The sequence below is a fragment of the Crocodylus siamensis genome, chromosome 5 (genome assembly GCF_052110815.1).
Source record: "Crocodylus siamensis isolate JL-2025a chromosome 5, ASM5211081v1, whole genome shotgun sequence".
In the NCBI taxonomy this organism is placed as follows: Eukaryota; Metazoa; Chordata; order Crocodylia; family Crocodylidae; genus Crocodylus; species Crocodylus siamensis.
This window is the reverse complement of record NC_143399.1, coordinates 178669765-178694963: the sequence shown is the minus strand read 5'-3', so window position 1 is coordinate 178694963 and position 25199 is coordinate 178669765. Positions and strand designations below refer to the sequence as shown.

General features: G+C 52.3%; 1 protein-coding gene across 10 annotated transcripts in view; it reads left to right on the top strand.

Annotated features, from left to right (window-relative positions):
* The window catches only part of NEBL (nebulette), a 488546-nt gene that overhangs the window by 402308 nt on the left and 61039 nt on the right, over positions 1 to 25199 (top strand). For 7 of the 10 annotated variants that reach the window (XM_090047275.1, XM_090047276.1, XM_090047277.1 and 4 more), the window contains one exon: positions 5845 to 5937. The exons of the other annotated variants lie outside the window; for them this stretch is intronic. In XM_090047275.1, the coding sequence (XP_089903401.1) occupies positions 5845 to 5937 (93 nt within the window). The remainder of the gene's footprint in view (positions 1 to 5844; positions 5938 to 25199) is intronic. 10 annotated transcript variants of the gene reach the window in all.

Sequence of the window (25199 nt, the reverse complement as noted above, 5' to 3'; positions counted from 1 at the left end):
AAATGTTGAAACATTTCAAGGATGACTTGAGGGAGTCCTTGAAACATTGCTTCTGGCCTTCCTGAGAACACTTTCCCTCCTTTAGCTTTAGAAGATCATAGATCTTCTTTGCCAGTCACTCATCTGACATCTGGGTGACCATCTCACCTGTGATTTCATCAACAGAGTGTGGACGCTTGGAATGCCTGCCTTTGTGAGAACCTCAGTGTCTGGAACTTTGTCTTGCCATCTTATCCTCATAGTTTCCTCATGTGAAAGTGGTTCAGTTTCATAGCATGGTGTCTGTATACCATCCAGGTTTTGCATGCATACATCAGGATTGGCAACACAGTGGCTTTGTTGACCTTCAGTTTTGTTTGTTGACTGATACCTCTGCACTCCCACACATTTGCACATAATTTGCCAAAGGCTATGCTTGCTTTAGACCATTCTGGCATTGGTTCCACCATCAATGTGAACTGCACATGACTGTACTGTTGACATAGGTGAACATGTCCACTACCTGGAGTGTTTGGCTATTCTTTGTGGTTGTAGGCTCTACGTAAGGCTTTCCTGGTTCAGGTTGGTGCATTCCTTCTGTTGTCTTAGTGTTGTTTGTGAGAATAAAGTTCACACAAGCTCTAGAGAAATGGCCCATACTTGCTGCATGTCAGACTCAGATATGGCATTCAGGGAACAGTCATCAGCAAATGGAAGATCATGAAAAACATCAGCAAACAGAATATCACAGACTGTTCATGATCTTCTGAGCTCTGCAGTAAAGTGTCACTGTCCACACATTCACTGCTATTAGGGCACAATAAACCAATTAACTCCACTGTAGGATAGTACTATCAGGGAAAGTGCTATCTTACGATGGAGTAAGTAACTGTGATGAAATGTATGTGTAGATGGTGACAAGGCCCGGCTGGGGCACAAGGGTGTTAAAGTGTGGGGGCTGCCTGCTGCCTAGCCACATGGTTCAGCACTCTCAGCACCCTTGTGCCCCATCCAGCCCCTCTGCCACCCGATGCTGCCACCTGGAGCCCAAGGCTAATGCTTTGTGTCCCCTGCTGCTCTGCCCTGGCTCAAATTGCTGCTTTCCTGGGTGCATGTGTTGATGTTTTACCCAAGAGCAGTTTCCTCCAGCTCAGATGACTCCAGAGGTTGTGTTGTGTTAATTGCATGTGTAGATGGACTTGCTCTGTATAAAAGGGAGCAGACACTGAGGATTGTACTATGGTAAATACATGGTTTATCATATGACTGTAGCATAGAATTAAAATGAAACTATTTGTAGTATACTTTGTCTTAAAGTATATCAGGCCAATGGTTTTATGCTACATTGGGCATTGAATGCTTTTTCACCTTTTATGCTAGATTTAAGTTTCAGTATGTCACTGAATAAAAACCATATACAAATGCTCCATTTTGTTATCTTTGTATTTAATCCTCCATTTTGTTATCTTTGTATTTAATCCTTTTCACTTTTTCATGTTGATTTAATTTTTCTGAATGTAGCACTTTGTGTACCTTTAATGAGGTTTTTCTAGAAGAAAAGATGATTAGTGAAAACCTAGTTGTGTGTACCAGTAGATTACACAGCAAAGATTAATAAAGCCTTTAATGAAGAATTTCCTAGAAATTAGCCCAGGAAAAGCTAATAATTTTTGAGATAAAGGAGCTGGTAAAGCTGGTATCTTTTGCTACCCTATACACTATATTCAGTTCATGGAGTGCTATGTTTGCTCCCTCCTGCCACTTGCTGCCTCTTTTTTGAATGCTGCTATGTTGTACGTTAAGGAGGCATTTCAAACCACTGCAACTTGCAAACACAGGAAGTAATAAATAGCAATGTGGGCTAGATTTGTTCTATGTCCTAATCTAACTTTGCTCTAGCAGCTGAGGATACCACAGATAGATTTGTGGTATAGAATGTTGTTAGAGTTCAATTTCCCTGACAGTAAGGAATCAGCTGCAATCCACCAAAGCTTGTATGATCTTTGCCACTTCTTCAGGGTCTGAAACCCGTGAAGAATTCCCCAGTTATCAGGGCCAGTTTAAGCTTTCTGTACCATAGCTTTAAAAAATGGCCTTATATATTTATGTAATATATCCACAAAAAAAAACCAAAACATTTTATTTTGAGGCAAGAGCTCTAGCCTCCATCCTTTTCCTCTAATTGTATGAAATCAGTCCATAGTTGAGAGTAATGATGATTATGCTACTAGTTCATTTCCTCTACACTCCGACCTTTTAATACTATATGTAAATTGGGTTAATAAAGATAATTATTAAGCAGTCTAGTGCTTAATAGCTGGAAGAGTTACTGGCCGCAGTCACAACAGAGATAAATTGAGAGACTGTTTGACTCCTTTTATATATTCCTCTTTTTGTTCTGATACTTAGACATTGTTAGGGTTGAAAATATGAGGTTCCTTCTCTAGGTTAAGGGGACAAACAAGCAGCTAACTCTTCAGATAAAATCAGTGCTATTTTTAGCTTGCCAGCTGGGAATGATGTTGTAGTGCAACTGGCTTTAAGCCTCGTGTTGAGCATTTGGTAGTAGGCTCATAACTGCACAGTGATCTCTCCTGTAGAAAACTCCCTAATCCAACATGTTTTGCACTCCTTGACGAAGAAAGGAAATATGTTTTAGTTCAGGTCAGGATGTAACATTTTATAGGATATAACTCATTTTAACAAATGTGTACAAAACACTTAAGATTCAAAATGCCATATATTTAAAGATACTGTTACATTAAAAACAATCTGTATATTTAAATGATTTGCCCACATCAGGATTATGTAGTATTGGCCACCCTATCGCAAGAAGGAACACAATGTCTGCGTTGTGACAGTGGTGTATCCCAAATATTTCTGAGCCTGCCCCTCCATCTGCAGTCAGTATCATGTTCTAAACCCAGAAATGTACCAGGGAAAACACTTTTGGCAGTTCCTCTGTACCTGCTATTGAGTCTCAAATGTGCTTGAGGCACCATTTGGAATAACCTCATTGAAGCTTCAGCAGGGCATTTGCAAGTTTGGGCCACACAAGTGAAGTACTTCAGAGCGTATGCTAGGGCACATGGCTGTCACAGTGTAGATGTCCCATTGGAGTTCAGAAATGAACACTAAGAGTGATTATGGGCAAGTAAAAACTCTTATATTGAGGGTGAGATTTTTGCCTTGGAGAACAGCTGACTAACTGGGAGTATGACAAAAGTAAGCCAGGAGCCCCTGAGCTCTCTCTCTTTCAAAAATCAAGAGCAAGGGGTCAGTCCCTGAAACTGATGGCAAATTCAAAACGAATGGAAAGAAAAACTTTGCACAACATGCATGTAGAGGCTGAGGAATTTATTTCCACATGATGTTTTGAAGCCCAGGGTTTAGCAACAAGGATAACAAGAAATCCATAGTTGTTCTAAGTAATTCTAAAATAACAGTTTTGGAAAGCATGTAAAAACTTGATGCCACGCCCTTATTTTTAGGAGTTAGATTTTGATCTTCAATGTGGGAAGATACAGTAGCTTATCTTATGTTTACCTGTGATGGTGTGACCTACACCTTCGTCTGAAACATCTGGTATTGGTCACTGTCAGAAACAGGGTACTGACAGATCAAGGGCCTCGGTTGTATTTTTTTTTTCTTGAAAAGTGTAACAGGTTGCCTATCAGTTTCAAATGTGTATTTCATTGTTTATGTTTATTATAGGCACTGAGTATGTGGGAGCCCGAGAGTTTTGCCCCTCTTTGGGAAGAGGGTAGGGTGACTATCTGTCCCTAATTGGGCAGGATAGTCCCAAAATGGGAACATCCGGTCATGGTCCTGAGCTGCATGACTCTGGAACAGCATTTTTCCTGGATTTCCAGTATCGTGAAGGGATCTGGGTTTTCCGTTCATCATGGAAAAATGCAAGAAATGACAGAGTTCCTCTTGTAGGATAACAGAGTTCCAGCCTGTAAAGGGCTGTGGGAAGTGGGATGCAGGGGGCATCATGTATATGTATGCACACACACATGCAGGTGGCAAGGAATACAGCCCCAGGTAATGGAGGAAAGCAGGTCCCCTAGCTGTCTGCAAGTAAGTCTAATGGTGGGGTGACAGATTGAAGCCCCCATGGTGAGGGAGGGAGTGGGGCAGGGACTGGGCTTGGGGGTGCTGCCCATCCAAGTTGGTATGTGGGGCCTGGGGCCAGAGTGGGAAGTAATACAATGCCATGGGCAACTCATCTAGGGGGTAGTGGGGGCTGGCTCCCTGCTGCTGCGTTTGCTCCTGTGGAGGAGGACATGGAGGGGCATGTGCCTCCCACATTTGGGTGCAGGGTGGGGGGTGTATGTGGCATGCCTGCTGTGGCCTTGGGACTCCCCACCCTGCTGTCCCCCCCCAGAAGCCCCAAGCTAGCCATGTTGCCATGGTGTGAAACCTCCTGCCCTCCAGCAGCAGTGGGTGTGGCGGTAGCTCCGGCCTAGAGTTTGCTGCTGGGTGGGCAGGGTGTGCCTTGCTGTGGCAGTGCAGCAGCCTGCATCCACTTAGCGCCGTTCAAGTTCAAGCCATGCTGCCAAGGAGGGTAGGTTGGGGGAAGCTGGGCATGTGTCTTGCCATTCCATTTTGAAAAGATGGTCACCCTAGAAGAGAGCTGTCCATCATCTTAGGCTTCCCCATCCCCCAGCAAAAATAAATCTGTGTCTATGATGTTTATTAACCAAAACCAGAGTTACTACATTTTAATTCAAAATGTAACTTCAAACTTCATTCTGTGAAATTATGGGTGAGACTTGGTATTTAATTATATACCTAAAACACTAGATGGAATGGCAACATTATTGGCATAGAACATTAAAATTCTGGACATTTTTTCTTTCAAATAAAACTTCCTCAAAATATGCAATCGGTGGTCCTGTCTCACGAATATTCATATTATTTCAGCTTTGGAACTTTGTTGAATAATTGTGTTGACTAATACTTCAGTAACTTTGAGTTACAGGTGTATTGATGCAACTTATGTTTTGTCCTTATTGAAGTTCGTGAAACATAGAAAGATATTACACATGCACAGAAATAACACATGCAACTGTGCAGAAGAGAGCTAGGCCTTTATTTGTAACGTAGGATGTCCATGATTGGATGGTTTTCAGAGCAGGTTAGATAAATATTGATCAGGAAGGGTTTAAGTATCCCGTTTTCCCTTCAGAAGGATTGGCTGGATGGTTTGTCAAGGTCCCTGTTATCCTTATTTTTTATCATTGAATTCTGTGGTCAGAATGTGGGACTGGGGTTCAAGTAATTTGAATTCTAATTGCCAATCATTTAATAAATATTGTATCAGTTATTAAATAATAAATATTTCCTAATTGGAAAATAGTAGTATTTGTTCGTCTTTTCCAGTGTGCTTAGGGATCTAGGAATGAAAAAGCAGTATAGGCCTTTGATCTTGCATATGTTTATACAAATGAGTAATCACACTGAAGTCAAGGAAGTTGCCTGAGCCTAAAGTTACATATATAAACATTTGTAAGTTCTGGTCAGAAACATTATTATTATTCTTATGTTTATAATTGTTATCATCATTGTTGTTGCTGCTGCTGCTGTTGTTAAATAAACCTGCAAGAAGTTTATATCAATCTAGAGGTTGATGACAGACTACCTGGGATAGCGTGGATGCGTAAAGGTATTTAGAAAGTAGGTGAACTTCTATTATTTATGATTGAGCTGATTTATGAAAAATTTAAAATATTAACTTTGCTAATCAAACTTGCAGTCAGACCAGTTTAGAAGTCGGAGAATTGTGTGACTGTCTTTGTGAGACTTGGTGCTTGCATTCCTAACAGAATCATAATTATTATTTCTTTTTGTATGGTGAAGGTGTTTTATAAGGAGGAAGTAGGTGCTGGAACTGCAGTAAAAGAGACTCCAGAGATTGAACGAGTAAAGAAAAATCAGCAGAATATTAGTTCAGTAAGTGTTAGCAACGTTTATTATTCTCCCGTAAACAGTGGTACAATATTTTTTTTCTTCTGTTTGTTTGTTTTTTAGAAATACTACTTTTCACATCCCTCACCCTATTTAAACAGTGCTCCATCGAAGTCCCAAGGTTAAATTATTTTTATCTGCAATAGGACTCCTCTGATTCCACAACAGATGTTTTATTTTCATGTTATAAAAGGAAAATAAATCTTTATTTACTATAAAATATATATTGGTGGAATTTCAATTGTCAAAAAAGAATCTTAATCAGACTTTATAATGTTGAGTCGTAATGAATTGCAGCTACAATCTGTACCTTAGAAAAATATAATGGAATAACCTGAGGGTTTGTGACAAATTGAACTGTGGAGCTAATGAGATTTGTGCCTTACATTATGTTGTTTAGCTATGGTTGCCTGAGAAAATTGTAAACATCGTGACCACTAGGGCTGTGTGAAGCTTCGGTCCCTGATTCAATTTGGTGGAGATTTGGTCCAATTCGGTGGCTGAATCTCTGAATCTGAATTGAATCAGAGGACCCTTTAATGTCTCCGGATCGAATCGGAGCCTCCGAATTGATTCGGAAAGATCTGGCGATTCAGACATAGATCCAGCTTTAAATGTTTTTTCTACATACCTCTAGGTAGCAGGTGATTTGTGAATGCTGTGATGGCAGGGTATATGGAGAATCCACAGAAGTGCAGGGCGTTTCCCAGTACACATGGTACCAGACCTGGAAGTGGACCAGAAGCACTTCTGGTCCACTTCCAGGGCCACTGGAGAGTGTGCTGGGGGGCCCCTGTGCCCCCCTGGCTCAGCGACTGGTGCCTCCTGGATCTGGGGTCACCCGGCGTCCCCCTGTGGCCAATCACCAAGCCAGGGGAACGGGGGGTGGGGCCTGAGTGCACTCCCTGGCAGAGCTGTGTGTAGAATCAGCATCGAATCTTCAGATCTGGATTCAGCCGAATCGAATTAGGGACAGTGCTCCTAATCAATTAATCGAATCACTGTCCCCGATTTTGAGCCAAATCCGAATTGACTAGGCCTTGTTTCGCACACCCCTACTAACCACTAGTTGGGAATGAGATACCAAAATAAAAGCTTCATAAAAGCTGAATGTGCTTTTTTGATAACCACTATGAGTGTCTTAATTTGGAGAGAGATTTGAGGTCAGCCATCCCCAGGGAGGAGAAAACAAAACTGCAACTGCATTGTACAATTGTGTGTGCATTTTTGCACATTAACTGCTGGGATTACACTTAAAAATATGGTCAGTAACATGATATTGGTAATAATGTCACACTTTTATCAGCACAGTCATAGTAGGACCATGCAAGTTCTTTGAATAAGTAAAAGGCTTGTTTTTTTTTCATTTTCTCACTTGAATTGTATTCCTTACCCATATAGAATATGACAATGGGTACCATCTTCCTCAGAAAATTACAATAAATAGGCAATTTTTATTTATTTTTGAAAAACAACTTTCTGTGACTATTTCCTCAAATCTGTCTCATCACTTTCTTATCTCATTGTCACTTGGTACAAGTTATAAAATACAGTAAATTCAGCTTACTGTTTCTGTGTGCAACACCATTGTTTTCACTTAGACATCTTCCTTCCTTCCTTCCTTCTGCTTTGGACGCACCGGACCAGGCTCGCTTGGAGCTGCGTGGGGCGATCCTGAGCGTAAGACTCCCCGGCTTCCTATCTCTTTTCTTTTCCCACTCCCACCTGCCTAAAGGTCTCTAGCCTCTGTTTATCTCGCTTTCTCTCTCTTTTCTTGCTTTTTTGCAGCTTTTTTTCCCCCTTTTCTCCCCTCTTTGTCCCATCCCCCCGTACTTCCGGTCTCTTTGTCTTCGCAGCCTTCCTTCTTATTGTCTCTTTCTCGCTCTTTCTCTCTCTCTTTCTTTTCTGCTTGCTTGTAGCGGGGAGTTACTTTCCATTAGCTTGCCTTCCGCGGGGTGCTCTAAATTACCCCTTTTCCCCCCTCCCTTTTGTTTTTGCCCTTTTTTTTTTTCTCGCTTTTTCAAACCCCAGCCGCTTTTTTTTCTCCACCCCCTTCCCCCCTCCCATCTGGAGTTTTTGTGGCCGCTTTCCCGGACACTTATCTTTTTTAGTTACTATAAACTTTTTTTGTTGTTGCCTTGCTTAGTTAGAGTTGGGGATTAACCCTGTCCTGTCAGGAATGGCTGCTCCTACAGCCAGCAGCTGGCACGAGGATGCCTCCCAGAACCTTCCCATTACCTGTGGGTTGAGGGTGCACACCCCTCCCTTTGTTGGGGTTGAGGTCTGCGTGGACGCTCTGGCTAGTCTCTTGGGACAGCAGACCATCCGTTACGCAGGTCGTGTCAACACGGTCCCGATGGTCTACCTGAGCGACCCCACCCTAGTCCATAGGGTGTGCATAGAGGGCCTGGACATTGCGGGCGCGCATTACTTTGTCACCCCCCTAGATACCCTAGCGGTGAGGGTGGTGATCTCCAATGTGCCCCCGCACGTGACCGACCGAGACCTGGCCGGGGTACTCGAGCCCTATGGGGTGCTTACGAGTCCCTTTCGCCGGTTGACCATAGGGAGCAAAAACCCCAAACTGAGGCATGTCCTGTCTTTTCGAAGGCAGGTGTTCATGCTCTTTAGGGAGGGCTCACGGTCTCTGCCTCAGTCCTTGAGCCTCTTGTCCAACGGGCGGAGGTATGTGATTTATTTTTCTTGTGGGGAGACCACGTGCTTTCAGTGTGGGAGCTCGTCCCACCTAGCGGCCCAGTGCCCACGGGGGGGATCGGCCAAAGCGTCGGCAACTACAGCGACGCCGACGGACGGCCCATCCACTTCCGGGACGCAGGCCCCACCCAGTGAGGCCGGGAGTCTTTCCCGACCTCCTCCTGCCCCTGTTCCATCTGAGGGGGCTCAAGTCTCTGGCGTGGGAGCATCGTCCGGCGGAGGGGCTGGGGCTAGGCCCCAGCCCCCCGCCCCCATTCCACCTACGGTGCCCACTCCCACCAGCGCAGAGACGGCACCGGGGGGAGAGGCGGATGCTTCCACTTCCGCCCCGCCTGCTCTGACCCCCCCGATCGAGGCCGGGGCGGTCAGTGACTGTGGCACCGAGGCCCCATCGGACGATGGGGCTCAGACCCCCTGCAAGCTGCTCTCTACCACGGCTTTGGCTGAGGTGGCTGGCTCTGAGGAGACAGGCCAGGCACAGTCTGGCCCACCCTCTGTGAAGGAAGGGTCATCTGCCACAAAGCAGAAGAAGAAGAAGGGCAACAAGGAGAGGAAAGCGAAAGGGACCCCTCAGGACGCCCCGTCCCCACTGAGGCCTTCCGCAGCTGGTGCTGGGGAGGCCCCCGATGGGGAGCCTGGCCCTGCTCCGGCTGTCACATCAGCAGCTCCGCTGACTGGGGGGGAGGGCGGTTTGGAGGTAGGGGAGACAGGGGTCATTAACGCCTCGCCCGTCTCCCAGCTCTTGGAGATGGGGGGCAAGAAGACGTATGCACAATGCGTCGCCTCTGGGGGTCTGACCCAGGGAGCAGCAGAAGAGTCTGCTGACCTCTTGGTCACGTCCCAGGCCACTGAATCGGGTGAGGAAGCTTGTGAGATGGAGATCCAGCTTTCTGAGTGTCGCAAGCGACCTCGAGAGCGAGATGACCTCTCCCCCCCCAAGAAGTTGGGGCTTGCTCTTCAAGAGCCAGACCTCGACCTGGACGATCAGAGGAGGTTGATGGGCTTGGATATCGAGGGTGTGGATGTAGCGCTCCCAGCCAGTGTGCGCCCTCGCCGCTCCTCTGTGGGAAATGTGCAGCCCATGTTGGCAGCCCCCCCCGGGTCGCTCCTGACTATGGGGGGCTCCTGACCTTTCTCAAGCAGACGAAAGGGCAAAAGAACGTAGCGGCGCGCATCACCCAGTGGTGCGAGGACCCTAAAGTGTTCATCAAGGCTGCCAGGGCGGCGGCCAAGCTCATGCAGCGGGATCTGGGCACTAGGCAGATGGCCTATCGTCTGGAGAAGCTCGCCCAGCGGGTGAGAGATGAATGGGGCCTGGTGGGGTCCCTGGACTAGAGTAGGGCACGATAGGCCTTTTCTCTTCGACCTGTCTCTGCCTTTGCTCGGCTCTTGGGGGCTCTTTATCTACGCCTTGCCTCGCTCTTCTTCTCCCAACCTCACACCCATGGCAGCCACAACCATCGGCACTTTTAACATCAACGGCTGTCGAGAAACATCAACGAGACCCGGTGAAGCGAGAGGCCGTGCTGGAGCTCCTGCGCCAGAAGTGGCTGGCTGTCGCCTTCCTCCAGGAGACGCACTCCGACAGGCACAACCAGTTGGCCTGGCGTGCCGCCTGGCAAGGCCAGGTGTTCTTGAGTCACGGCACCAACCTTAGTGCCGGGGTCGCGACTCTCCTATCATCACAGCTGCAGCCTGACACGGCGGTGGCACGAGAGGTGGTCCCCGGCCGCCTGCTGACGGTTCGCGTCACCCTAGCGCAACACCATCTGCTGCTCGTCAACATCTATGCACCTTCCGATGGCCAGGAGAGGGTCACTTTCTTTGAGACCTTGGCCGGTCTCTTGCGCCAGGTCGGTGAGGACGATGACCTGCTTCTTGTAGGCAGGGACTTTAATTGTACCACCGATACCCTGCTCGACCGTATGGGGCCCGAGCCTCACCTGCCCTCCGCCCGCAGGCTGCAGTCCGTCTTGGAGACCGCAGGCCTCGTCGACGTCTGGCGAGTCCTGCACCCCGACGCGCGCCAGTACACCTGGGCCAGGATGAGTGCCGGGGGTCTCACTATGGCTCGCCTCGACCGCATCTATGTCACCAGGCACCACCTGCCACTCCTACGCAGCGGCCGCATCGTTCCCTCGGGCCTGTCAGACCACTGCCTAGCTTTTTGTGAACTGAGCCTGCCAGGGAGAACCTGTGCACGAGCGCCTTATTGGTGCTTCAACGTCAGCCTGCTTCAAGACTCATACTTCCGGGACTGCTTTGCCAACTTTTGGCGGGGCTGGGAGGCCACAAGGCTGAAGTATTCCTCCTGGAAGCTGTGGTGGGATGTGGGCAAGGTACAGATCCGGGCCTTTTGCCAGCAGTACACGCAGCTGGCCACCAATGAACTGCGCCGCCGTGTCAGAGAGCTGGAGGAGGACGTGGTGAAGCTCGAGGCTGCCCTGTTGGCAGCCGGCAGCGATGCGGTGCTGCGCGAGAGCCTCCGGTTCCGGAAGAAGTGCCTGCGTGACTTGGCGGAGAGCGCGGCCCGTGGAGCGCGGATCCGCGCCCGCTGCCAGGAGCTGGCCGAAACGGATGCCCCGACCCGCTTCTTTTTCCACCTGGAGCGACGGCGGGCAGCGAGCAAAGTCTTAGATCACCTCAAGACCTCTGAGGGCCAGGTCATCACTGACCCAGGCGAAGTACGCGAGCATGCTGTGGCTTTCTATCGCGACCTGTTTGCGGCTGAGCCGTCCTGCCCCGACGCCGCGCAGGAACTCCACGCGGGCCTGCCGCGCCTTGGTGCCTCGGAGGCTGGCGAGCTTGAGCGGGAGTTGTCTCTGGCGGAGCTGGCGGCGGCCGCCGCTGGCCTCGCCTCCGGCAGGGCCCCGGGCCTCGACGGGCTGCCTGCGGAGTTCTACAAGGCTTTCTGGCCTCTTCTCGGCCCCGGCCTCCTGCGGGTTTTCCAGGAGAGTCTTGCCGACAAGGTCTTGCCGATCAGTTGCCGCCGTGCAGTGCTCACGCTGCTGCCCAAGAAGGGAGACCTTGGCTGCATTAAGAACTGGCGGCCGGTCTCCCTGCTGTGTGCGGATTACAAGATCCTGGCCAAGGCGCTGGCCACCCGCCTCCGCACTGTCATGGCCCCCGTCACTGGGCCTGAGCAGAGCTACTGCGTGCCGGGCAGAACCATCCAAGACAACTTGTTTCTGCTGCGCGACCTACTCACAGCCAGCGACCTCTTTGGCCTGGATGTTGGCCTTCTCTCCCTGGACCAGGAGAAAGCCTTTGACCGGGTGGACCACACCTACCTCTTTCGGACCCTGGAGGCCTTTGGCTTTGGGCCCCTGTTCGTCGGCGCCCTCCGGGTCTTGTATCGAGACACTTCCAGCCTGCTCAAGGTGAACGGCACGCTCTGTGCCCCGTTCCCCACGCGCAGAGGCATCCGTCAGGGCTGCCCCCTGTCGGGCATGCTCTATGCCCTGGCCATTGAGCCGCTGTTGCATGCGCTGCGGCGCCGCCTGAGCGGTGTGGCCCTGCCACCAGCCGTGGGCCCGTCCCTTGCCCCTCCGCTGCGGCTCTCGGCATATGCAGACGACGTGACCGTCTTCCTTAACACCCAGGAGGACGTGGAGGCCCTGACAGCCTGCCAGCGAGCCTATGAGCGCGCCTCTTCGGCCCGTATCAACTGGGCCAAGAGCGATACCCTGCTGCTTGGAGAGTGGATCGCCACGACCCCCCCGGCCTTGCCTGGGGGCCTCAGCTGGCGCCGCGAGGGCCTCAAGATCCTGGGCGTGTTCCTGGGGCCACCGGCCTTCATGGCGCGCAACTGGGACGGCCTCGAGGAAGGAGTGAAGGCCCGCCTGCAAAGGTGGCACTGGCGCCTGCCCAGCCTCTCCTACCGTGGACGCGTCCTCATTGTGAACAACCTAGTGGCGGCGAGCCTGTGGCATCGGTGCGCCGTACTCGACCTGCCGGAGGACCTGCTCGAGAGACTCCAGCGCCTCCTGGTTGACTTCTTCTGGGACGGGCGCCACTGGCTCCCACGACCTGTCCTTTACCTCCCTGTGACTGAGGGGGGCCAGAGTTTGGTGGACCTGGCGAGCAGGGTGGTCTCCTTCCGCCTCCAGGCCCTCCAGCGACTCCTGTACAGCGAGGAGCGCCCAGCTTGGCAACACCTGGCATGCCGGTTTCTGCAGAGGGTGGGGGCCCTCGGCTTTGACCGGGAGCTCTTCCTGCTGGACCTCACGCTCTTGAACTGGGCCGTGCTGCCAGCCTTTTACCGTAGCGTGGTGCGAGCCTGGCAAGCCACGTTCCACCTCCAGTCCCAGGCCCGTCGCCTTCAGTTCCCGCGGGTGCTGGGGGAACCCCTGGTGCACAACCCGGCGCTGAGGCGCCCCGTGCCGAGCCTGGCCTCTGCCAGTCTCACGGCCGCTCTCATTCAGGCGTGTGTTCTCCGCCTGGACCACCTCCTGGACCCTGCTCGGTCGGCCTGGCTCTCGCCCGAGGCCTTGAGCAGCCGGCTGGGCAGGCGCTCCGTTCGCAGCGTGGGCCGTTTCCTGTGCGACATCCGGGCCGCCCTCCCTTTGGAGGCGGCAGCCGCCCTGGAGGCCCATCTCCGGGCGGGCCAGGCCCCCTGCACTGAAGACGCCCCGAGCGAGGCGTTCCCTGCGTTACCAGTCACCCCAGCCGTGGCCGACGATCTGGCCGGCGGCCCTGGCACCCTGCTGACGCTCCCTGTGCCTCCTGACAGTGACACGGGTTGTTCTTTTGCTTCTCTGTCGCGTAGAGGTTTATACGCCTGGGTGATTCACGTCCGCCACGCCCAAGTGCTGGCGGGCCGCCCCGACACACCGTGGCGACAGCGCCTGGGGCCGCCAGGTTCCCCACCGGCCCACCCGGCGTGGCGCACATTGTATAAGCCGCCAAGCGCCAAGAAGACTGGCGACCTGCAGTGGCGGTTGCTGCACGGCATCCTAGCCACCGGCACGTTTGCGTCCCACTTGGACCCAGCCGCCTCGACAGCCTGCCCTTTCTGCCCGGGGGATGTCGAGGAGACCCTTTTTCACGCTTTCCTGGACTGCCCCCGCCTGCAGCCGCTCTTTGTCACCCTCAGCCTGCTGCTGCGGGCTCTGGGCAGGAGCTTTTCGGAGACCACCTACGTGTGCTCCTGCCCGTACCGGGCGGCCGAGAGGGGCCCCGTCTGCCTGGCCAACTTCGTGCTGGGGCAGGCCAAGTTGGCCGTCCTCAAGAGCCGCCGGAACCGGCTGGCCGGGACCGGCTCAGATGACGCCCTGCGGCTCTTCCGCCTCCTGGTGCGGGCGCGCCTCTCGCTGGAGTTCGAGCACGCTGTGCTCCGGCGGGCAGTGCCCGCCTTTGAGGCGCGCTGGGCCCTGGAGGGCGCGCTGTGCCGGGTGGAGGATGGCCGTCTCAAATACGCGCTCTGATGTCATGACCGGTCTGGGCGACCGGGCTGGCTCGGGGTCGAACTGCGACTTCCAGCGCTGCCGCGTCCTGGGCCCTCGCCAGGCTGCTTTTTTGCTCTCTTTTGGGTGGAAGTTGAAGGCTTTGTGATGTGGATGAGGGGATGGAGCAGGGTCTGAATCGGTTAGGACTGTGTGGCCGGCACGCCGACCGCATAGCATGTGAGACACGATGTGAAATGCAGCGAAGGTGTCTGTCACGGTGTGATGTGTGGGTGGTTTGGTTGGCCCGGGGTTTTGTCTTTTGGCCTGGGATTTGGGGTGCGTGGGACACACCTTTTGCGGATGGGCTGTGGCTCGGATCTCTTTGTAATACTTGGGTGGGCATTAACTCCCTTGCCCGATTTGGGTTCTGGATCCGAGGACAAAGAGACTTGTCCGATCTCGTTTTTGGGTTGGTAGTAAGTTGTTGGTGCTTTCGCTTGCAAGCGGCCACCATTGTTGTACCCCTGAACCCCTGAATAAAGTATTTAAAATCCAATCCTTCTGCTTTGGGCGCACTGGACCAGGCTCACTTAGAGCTGCGTGGGGCGATCCTGAGCGTAAGACTCCCCGGCTTCCTATCTCTTTTCTTTTCTGACTCCCACCTGTCTAAAGGTGTCTAGCTTATATTTATCTCACTTTCTGATTTCTTTTCTTGCATTTTTATTCTGTTTTCTCTCCTCTTTCTCCCCTCCCCCCTGTACTTCGGGTTTCTTTGTGAGTTGCTTCTGTACAGCCTTCTTTCTTACTGTCTCTTTTCCTTTTCTTTCTTTTCTGTTTGCTTGTTGCGGGGAGTTACCTTTTCCAATAGCTTGCCTTCCGAGGGGTGCTCTTAATTACCCCTTCTCCCCCCCTTTGTTTTTTTTTTTTTTGCTGTTTCAACCCCTTCCCCCCCATGGTTTTTTTTTTCTCTCTACCCCTTTCCCCCTAGAGTTTTGTGGCTGCATTCCTAGACACTTATCTTTTTAGTTAGTATAAGCATTTTTTTGTTTTCTTTTGCTTAGTTATGGTTTGAAATTAACCCTGTTCTAGCAGGAATGGCTGCTCCTACACCCATTCTGCCTCTCAGAACCTCCCCATTACCCATGGTTTGAGGGTTCACACCCCTTCCTACATCGGGGTTGAGGTCTGCGTAGATGCCCTTGCTAGTCTCCTGGGACAGCATAACATACGTTATTGCAGGTTGTGTCTACACGGTTCCAAGGATTTACCTGAGTGATTCCACCCTAGTTAACAGGGTGTGCACAGAGGGCCTGGACGTTGCAGGCATGTACTATTTTGTCACACCCCTAGACACTCCAGCAGTGAGGGTGGTGATTTCTAATGTGCCCCCACATGTGACTGATCGGGAGCTGCCCAAGGAACTTGAGGGCCTATGGGGTTCTTATGAGTCCCTTTCACCAACTGACAATAGGGAGTAAGAACCCAAAACTGAGGCATGTCCTGTCTTTTCAAAGGCAGGTTTTCATGCTTCTCAGGGAGGGCCCATGGTCTCTGCCTTGGTCCTTGAGCCTCATGTTCAACGGGCTGAGGTTTATGATCTGTTTTTCCTTTGGGGAGACCACGTGTTTTCAGTGTGGTAGCTCTTCCCACCTAGCAGTCCAGCACCCGCGGGGGAGATCAGCCAGAACATTGGTGACTACAGTGGCACCAATGGATGGCACATCCACTTCTGGGATGCAGGCCCCACCCAGCGAGACCGGGAGCTTTTCCCAACCTCCTTCTATCCCTGTTCCATCTGAGGGGGGCTGGAGTCTCTGGCGTGAGAGTGCTGTCCAGCAGAGGGGCTGGGACTAGGCCCTCCCCCGTACTCATTCCACCTACAGTGCCCATCCCTACGAGTACAGAGATGCCACCAGGTGGAGAGGCTGTTGCTTCCACTTCCCCCCTGCCTGCCCTGACCACCCTGATTGAGGTGGCTGGAGTGGTCAGCGATTGTGGCATGAAAGCCCTGTCAGATGATGGAGCTCAGGTCTCCTCCCAGTTGCCCTCCACTGGCAGTTGTCTGAGGTGGATGGCCCTGGGGAGGTAGGCCAGAAGCACTCTGGCCCATCTTCTATGAAGGGTGGGCCACCTGCCACAAAGAAGAAGAAGAACAAAGAGAAGAAAGTGAAAGGGACCACTCAGGACTCCCCATCCCCACTGAGACCTTCCTCAGCTGGTGCTGGGGGGGGCCCTGCTTGAGAGCCTGGCCCCACTCTGGCTGTCATGTCAAAGCCCCTGTTGACTGGAAATGATGGAGGGGGGGGAGGCGTGAAGGCAGGGGTCACTAACCCCTCACCTGTCTCCCAGCTTCTGGAGGCAGGTGGCAATAAGACCTATGCAAAATGTCTCTCTTCTGGAGATCTGACCCAGGGGGCAGCAGAGGAATCTGCTGACCTCTTGGTTACACCCCAAGCTACTGAATTAGATGAGGAGGCTAGTGAGATGGAGATCCAGCTTTCTGAGTGTCGCACGCAACCTTGAGAGCAGGATGGCCTCTCTCCCCACAAGAAGGTGGGGATTGCTCTTCAAGAGCCAGACCTTGACCTGGACGATCAGAGGAGGTTGATGAGTTTAGATATTGAGGGTATAGATGCTGAACTCCCAAATAGGGTGCAGCCTCGCCATGCATCTGTTGAAAATGTGCTGCCCATGTTGGCAGACCCCCCCGGGTCGGTCCCGACTATGGGGGGCTCCTGACCTTTTTGAAACAGGCTAAGGGACAGAAGAACATAGCGGGGTGCATAATCCAATGGTGCGCAGATCCTAAAGTTTTTACCAAGGCTGCCAGAGCTGTGGCCATACTTATACAACAAGATCTAGGCACTTGGCAGATGGCTTATTGTCTGGAGAAGCTCGCACAGTGGGTGAGAGACAAGTGGGGCCTGTCAGGGTCCCTGGAGTAGAGTAGGGCATGATAGGCCTTTTTCGACCTGTCTCTTCTTTTTGCTCTGCTCTCAGGAGCTCACTCTTCTATCTACACCCTACCTCACTCTTCCTCTCACATACCCACACCCATGGCAGCCAGAATCATTGATACTTTTAACATCAATGGCTGTCGAGATCTGGTAAAACGGGAGGCTGTCCTGGAGCTCATGCACCAAAAGCGGCTGGCTGTCACCTTCCTCCAGGAGACGCATTCTGACAGGCTCAACCAGTTGGCTTGACATGCTGCCTGGCAAGGCCAGTTGTTCTCGAGTCATGGCACCAACCTTAGCGCTGGGGTTGCGACTCTCCTATCATCACAACTAAAGCTTGACAAAGCAGTGGCATGGGAGATTGTCCCTGGCTCCCTGTTGACTGTCCACATCACCCTACCACAACACCACCTGCTACTCGTCAATGTTTATGCACCTATTGATGGCCAGGAGTGGATCACTTTTTTCAAGACCTTGGCCGCCCTTTTGCGTGATGTTAGTGAGAACAATGACCTGCTTCTTGTAGGTGGGGACTTTAATTGTACCACTGACAACCCACTCGACCGTACGGGGCCCGAGCCTCACCTGCCCTCACCTGCGGTATACTCAGCTGGCCACAAATGAACTGCACTTCCATAGCAGAGCTGGAGGAAGATGTGGTAGAGCTCGAGGCTGCCCTGCTGGCTGCCGGCAATGATGCAGTGCTGCGTGAGAACCTCCAGTTCTGTAGGAAGTGCCTGCATGACTTGGCGGAGAGTGCAGCCTGTGGAGCGAGGATCTGCGACCTCTGCCAAGAGCTGGCCGAAACAGATGCTACAACCCACTGTTTCTTCGACCTAGAGTGACGGTGGGCAGTGAGCAAAATCTTAGATCACCTCAAGACCCCAGAGGGCCAGGTAATCACTGACCAAGGTGAAGTACGTGAGCACGCCATCGCCTTCTATAGCGACCTGTTTGCGGTTGAGCTGTCTTCCCCTGAGTCCATGCAGGAACTCCGTGTGGGCCTGCCATGCCTTTGTGCCCTGGAGGCCAGTAAGTTTGAGCAGGAATCGTCTTTGGCAGAGCTGGCAGCTGCCGCAGCTGGCCTCACCTCCAGCAAAGCCCCAGGCCTTGATGGGTTACCTGCTGAGTTCGACAAGACTTTCTGGCTTCTTCTTGCCCCTGTCTCCTGCATATTTTCCAGGAGAGTCTTGCTGACAAAGTCTTGCCAGTCAGTTGCCACCATGCAGTGCTCACACTGCTTCCCAAGAAAGGAGACCTTGGGTGCATTAAGAACTGGTGGCCAGTCTCGCAGCTCTGCGTGGACTACAAGATTCTGGCCAAAGCGCTAGCCACCTGCCTCTGCACTGTCACTGGGCCTGAGCAGAGCTACTGTGTGCTGGGCAGAACCATCCAGGACAGCCTGTTTCTGCTGTACAACCTACTTGCAGCCAGTGAACTCTTTGGCCTAGATATTGGCCTTATCTCTTTGGATCAGGAGAAAGCCTTTGACCGAGTGAACCATGCCTACCTCTTTCAGACTCTGGAGGCCTTTGGCTTTGGGTCCCTTTTCACTGGGGCCCTCCGGGTCTTGTATCGAGACACTTCCAGCCTGCTCAAGGTGAATGGGGTGCTCTGTGCCCCGGTCCCTGCACACAGAGGCATCTGTCAGGGCTGCCCCCCGTCGGGCATACTCTGTGTCCTGGCCATTGAGCCACTGCTGCCTGCACTGCGATGCCACCTGAGCGGTGTGGCCTTGCCATCAGCCATGGGCCTATCCTTTGCCCCTCCACTTCGGCTATCAGCATATGCAGATGAAGTGACCATCTTCCTTAACACCCAGGAAGACGTGGAGGCCCTGCCAGCGAGCCTACGAACGTGCCTCTTTGGCCTGTATCAACTGGGCCAAGAGTGATACCCTGTTGCTTGGTGTGTAGATCACCATGACCCCTCCAGATTTGCCGGGGGGCCTCAACTGGTGCCGTGAGGGCCCCATGCCGAGCCTGGCCTCTGCCAGTCTCACGGCCGTTCTCATTCAGGCATGTGTTCTTCACCTGAGCCATCTCCTTGACCCCAGTCAGTCAGGCCTGGCTCTCACCCGAGGCCGTGACCACCCGGCTGGGCATGCACTCTGTCCGCAGCGTGGGCAGTCTTCTGTGTGACATCCGGGCTTCCCTCCCATTGGAGACAGCAGCCACCCTGGACGACCATCTCCGAGCGGGCCAGTTCTCCTGCACTGAGGATGCCCCGAGTGAGGCTTTTCCTCCTTTACCAGTCACCCCGGCCGTGGCCGGCAAGCTGGCCCTGGCACCTTGCTGACGGTCCCTATGCCTTCTGACAGTGACACCGGTTGCCCCTTTGCTTTTTTGTCACGTAGAAGTCTATATGCCTGGGTGGTTCATGTCCGCCATGCCCAAGTGCTGGTGGGCCGCCCCGATACACCGTGGTGACGGTGCCTGGGGCCGCCAGATTCCCCACCAGCCCACCTGGCGTGGCACACATTGTATAAGCCTCCAACCACAAAGAAGACTGATGACCTGCAGCGGCGGTTGCTGTACGGCATCCTAGCCACTGGCATGTTTGCATCCCACTTTGACCCAGCCACCTCGACAGCCTGTCCCTTCTGCCCAGGGGGTGTTGAGGAGACCATCTTTCATGCCTTCCTTGACTGTCCTCACCTGCAACCGCTCTTTGTCATTCTTGGGCTGCTGCTCCAGGCGCTGGGAAGGAGCTTTTTGGAGACCACCTACGTGTGCTCCTACCCATACCGGGTGGCTGAGAAGGGCCCCATCTGCCTGGCCAACTTCTTACTGGGTCAGGCCAAGTTGGCCGTTCTCAAGAGCTGCTGAAACCGACTTGGCAGGACCGGCTCAGATGATGCCCTGCGGCTTTTCCACCTCCTTGTGCAGGCGTGCCTCTCACTGGAGTTTGAGCATGCTGTGCTCTGGCGGGTGATGCCTGCCTTTGAGACATGCTGGCCCTTGAGGGAGCACTGTGCCATGTGAAGGACGAGCATCTCAAATATGTGCTCTGATGTTGTGACCGGGCTGGCTCGGTGTCGGACTACGACTTTCAGCTCGTGCCGCCCTCATCAGCTCGTCCTGGGCCCTCATCAGGCTCCTTTTTCGCTTTCCTTTTGTGTGGGAGGTTGAAGGTTTTGTTACATGTATGATTGGATGGAGCAGGGTAGGAATTGTTTATAATTATGACTGTATGGCCGGCACTCTGACTACGTAACTAGCATGTAAGACATGACCTGGCATGTAGCGAGGGTGTCTGTTACGGTGTGATGTATTGAATGCAATGACATGGTGTTCTTGGTTTGATAGTAATTTGTTTGTTTTTTTGCTTTGTAAGTGGCCACCCTTTTTGTATCCTTGAACCCCTGAATAAAGTAGTTAAAAGTCAAAAGTCCTTCCTTCCTATAATAGAAAGGTGATTCTATCTCCCAGGACCAGATTTGAACTGGTGATAAGCAAAAGCATCCGCATCCATTGCAAGTCACTTAAACTTGCTTCATTCTATAGTATATTATTTCCCAGCAGCAGTTGGGATATAAAAATCACAAGAAAAAAGCAATAAAAGTCTACTACAAGTAACATCAATATAATGCTGTTTATTCTTTCAATATCTTTCATATCTTAATGAAAATTTAATGTGCCGTATTCTTGCTGCAAAATTCATAAACAGCCTGACTAGGAGGTGATAAGGGGTAGATTGAGTGAAATTCTATATACACCTGAAGTGAGGGATGTCAGAAGAACACAAAGCATCGTTTCAATGGTATTGTAGTCTTTGTATGTCTAGCATACATTAAAGAAAAAAAATGCCAAAGACATTAATGTCTTCTAATGCGATTGTCTAATTAAAGAATGGAAGTATGTATGACTTGACACCCATCTTGCAAGCATAATAAAACTAGCTGTGTCACAACATAGAGAAATGCATTAGTTTGTTTTGTCTCATTCAGGGCACATCTACACATTCATAGTTTCATAGTTTCTAGGATCGGAAGGGACCTGAGTAGATCATCTAGTCCGACCCCCTGCCATGGCAGGAAAGAGTACTGGGGTCAACCAACCCCAGCAAGATGTACATCTAACCTCCTCTTAAAGACCCCCAGGGTAGGAGCCAGCACCACTTCTCTTGGAAGTTGGTTCCAGATCCTAGAGCCGCCCTGACCGTGAAGTAGCGCCTCCTGATATCTAACCTAAATCTACCCTCTGCCAGCTTGTGACCGTTATTCCTGGTCACTCCTGGCAGTGCTCGGGGGAACAGGGACTCCCCCAATGCCTGCTGGTCCCCTCTGACTAGTTTGTAACAGGCCACTAGATCCCCCCTCAGCCTTCTTTTTTGGAGGCTGAACAGGTTCAGGTCCCATAGCCTCTCCTCGTAGGGCCTGCCCTGCTGCCCCCTGATCATGCGAGTGGCCCTCCTCTGGACCCTCTCCGTGTTGTCCACATCCCTCTTGAAGTGCGGCGCCCAGAACTGGACGCAGTACTCCAGCTGTGGCCTGACCAGTGCCGCATAGAGGGGGAGTAGCACCTCCTTGAACCTGCTTGAGATGCATCTGTGGATGCATGACAAGGTATGGTTAGCCTTCCTGACTGTGTCCCCACACTGCTGGCCCATGTTCATCTTGTAGTCAGTGATGACTCCAAGATCCTTTTCCACCTCTGTACTGACAAGAATGGAGTTCCCCAACCTGTAGGTATGGTGCTGGTTGTTCTTCCCCAGGTGCATCACTTTGCACTTGTCAGTGTTGAATCCCATCCTATTCTCATCCGCCCACCCCTGTAATCTGTCTAGGTCCGATTGCAGCCTATTCCTCCCTTCTAGCATGCCCACATCCCCCCACATCTTAGTGTCATCAGCAAATTTGAACAGGGTGCTTTTTACCCCCTCGTCCAAGTCACTGATGAAGATGTTGAACAGTGCGGGCCCGAGGACCGAGCCCTGCGGAACCCTACTGCCCACATCCCTCCAGGTCAAAAATGACCCATACACCACCACTCTCTGGGTGCGGCCCTCCAGCCAGTTGGCGACCCAATTGACTGTGTGGGTGTCAACACCACAGTCCCGCAGTTTCTTAATGAGAACAGGGTGACAGACAGAGTCGAATGCCTTCTGAAAGTCCAGGAAGACTATGTCCACTGCTACCCCTGCATCTATTGATTTGGTGATCTGATCATAGAAGGCCACCAGGTTGGTCTGACGGGACCTGTCACTAATGAACCCGTGTTGGTTGCCCCTAAGCATGATTTCCCCTGCTGGCCCCTCGTGGATATGCGCCAGAATCATTTTCGCAAAAAGCTTGCCCAGGATCGAGGTAAGACTAACTGGCCTATAGTTTCCTGGGTCTTCCTTCTTCCCCTTTTTGAAGATGGGAACCACGTTGGCCCTCTTCCAGTCCTCTGGCACCACACCAGAGCACCACGAGTGCTTTATCATTAAAGTGCTTTAGATAATGTGCATTAAATCTAGTACCTCCATTGTGAGGTACTAGAAAAATGTGCATTAGCCTACTTTAATCTGCATTAACTAAAGACCTCTGGGTGCCTACACATGAGTGCAGAGGTTGCTCCCATGTATTGAAATGTATTGAGTCTGCTGGAGTGTGGCAATTGCTGCTCTTGAGCAGCCTCCTGCATCTGATGTATCGGCATCCCCACACTGAAAAGTGGCAGTGGGGCGCTTGCAGTAACACTTGTCAAATGAGTTTTAGTTCAAGTGCCCCTGCTGCCATTTTTAAGCATGGGGATGCTGATACATGAGACACAGCTGTGCCTTAATTAGAGCAGCTCACAGTTCTCCTCTAATTAAAGCACCACCCACCCACCCCTGAAGCAGTAAGTGCCCATCACTTTTTTGTGACACTTTAATGCACATTAAAATAAGCTAATGTGCATTAAAGTGCACATGTAGACGCAGCTTAGTTTCTTTAAACACCCTTAGGCACTTTACCATAATTATTGAAACCTACCCTGCTAACTCCAGAGGTGATACACAAAGAAATTTTAAGTTATGTCAGTAAGAGGATCTAATGGGGAGTTTAGTTAAGGTAACTTACAAGACTAGAGACCCAATGATTACTGTCACCAGTGCTTGCAATTGATACAGCAGGCCACTGGGATGTTTTAAAGAGGGCCTGAATAGTGAATATTTGTGGAGAGAGAGGTGGTTGATGGCTGGAGGCATTTGTTTTCACTTGTTTATAACTTCACTATTCTTTAATCACCAGGGCCCCAAATTTTCATTTCTGCCATCTCTCTTAAGTTATTTATTAAAATTTGGGGACAGACAGTTAAGCAAAATCATAATTGTTAAGAAGGAGGGTAGAGAGAAAGTGGTCTTGCCCACGTTATAAAATTCTAGCAACCATTTCTTTGTGAAGTTTTACCACCTCTGTCATTTCTTGAGGTCTCTCTGAATCCTAGCTCTACCCTTCAGCATATCTACTACACCCCCCAGCTTGGTGTCATTTGCAAACTTGCTGAGGGTGTGTCACGGATGGCCCCGCGAGCGGCCGTGAGCTCGCGAGCGCCCCTTTGCCGTGCCAATTAGGGTGGTCTGACACCCTCTACTCGCCCGCCACGTCTTTGCTGTTGAGGTTCAGAATGGGAGGCTGCCTACTCGCACCTAACAGCACCTTGATGGTATCACCTCTGCTCCAAAGTGGGGGGTACTCTCGCCCCAGCCTTATGGGCAAATGCGTGCCTCCAAAACCTCCCCTTTAGCACGCCCCAAGCCTCGCAGCTGTCCCGGGGGATGTTGTCTGGTCCCCTGCCCCTCGGGTGCTCTCCCTCTGGCACCCTGGGCTCATCACCCACCTGGCGCCCCTGGGCCGGGCTCTCACCCACCGGCCTATTACTGACGCCTTTGGGTCTCCCTAACTCCTCTCACCCCTCTCGGGGTCTCCACCGCGCCCTCTGCGCTTGCGGCCCCCCTCGGGGTCTCTGCCGCGTCCTCCGCGGTTGCGGCCCCCCTCGGGGTCTCTGCCGCGTCCTCCGCGCTTGCGGATTTCCCGTGTTTGGGGCTCAGGTGGCCGTAGCCGTGCCTGGCCCCCTTGACCCTTTCCTGGGTCGTTTCTGCTCTGCGCCCTCTCCGGGCCTCGCCCTCTCTGGGCCTATACCGCCCTCTCCGGGCCTCGCCCTCTCTGGGGCCTGTATATCGCGCTCTCTCAGCGCCGCGCCCTCTCTTGGGGCCTCGCCCTCTCTGGGGCCTGTACCGCGCTCACCGCGCTGCGCCCTCTCTTGGGGCCTCGCCCTCTCTGGGGCCTGTATATCGCGCTCTCTCAGCACCGCGCCCTCTCTTGGGGCCTCGCCCTCTCTGGGGCCTGTACCGCGCTCTCCGCTCTGCGCGCCTCCCGCGCTTGGGGCTCAGGTGGTCGTAGCCGTGCCTGGCCCCCTTAACCCTTTCCTGGGTCTTTTGCCCCACTGGACAAAGTGCCGTTCTTACGGGCCGGGGTCCAACCCCGTGCTCCGTGCCACTCCGGCACAAACAGTTGTGCCCCCCTGGCACTGTGCCCCTACTGGGCACCCGGAGCCCCCAAACTGCTGGGGAGCCCCGCTGAGGCCTCCTCGCTCCCCTACAGCCTCACCCGGTCCTCCGGTTAACCATAACTCAAGCCAAGCCCGAACGGCTGTAACAAAACCAACAAAGAGCCTACCCGCTCATAATGCAAACTCTCAGCCCCTCTCGGGCTCCCAGCCCTACCTCTTATCAGGGTGTCCTCGTCCCTAGCGTCATCGCAGCCGGTCAGTAGGATAAGGCTGCAACCCCCGACTCTGGCCGTTCAGCTCAGCCACAGCGCTCCTGCTCCTGTGGCATCCAGAAGGGTACTGCTAGCTAGGCTTTGGCCTAGCTGTTTATAAGGGCCTGGCCCTGCCCCCTCCTGGCCACATGACCTGCCTGGTTGCCCTAGCAACCCCCATCTGTGTTGCTCCAGGGTGCTTCAGCAGCCCTATTCCTCCTGCTAGTAGCAGGCACCCTGGCGCCCTGTACACCTTTCTCCTTCCTGGGGCATCTCCTTAGGAGCGGGGCGCGGGAGTGCCCCGCGACAGGGTGCACTTCCTCCTATCTTCTAGATCATAGATGAATATATTGAACAAAACCAACCCCAGGACTGGCCCATGGGGCACTCCACCCAATACTGGCTGCCACCAAGCCATTGATTACCACTACCTCTTGAGTGCTGTGATCCAGCCAG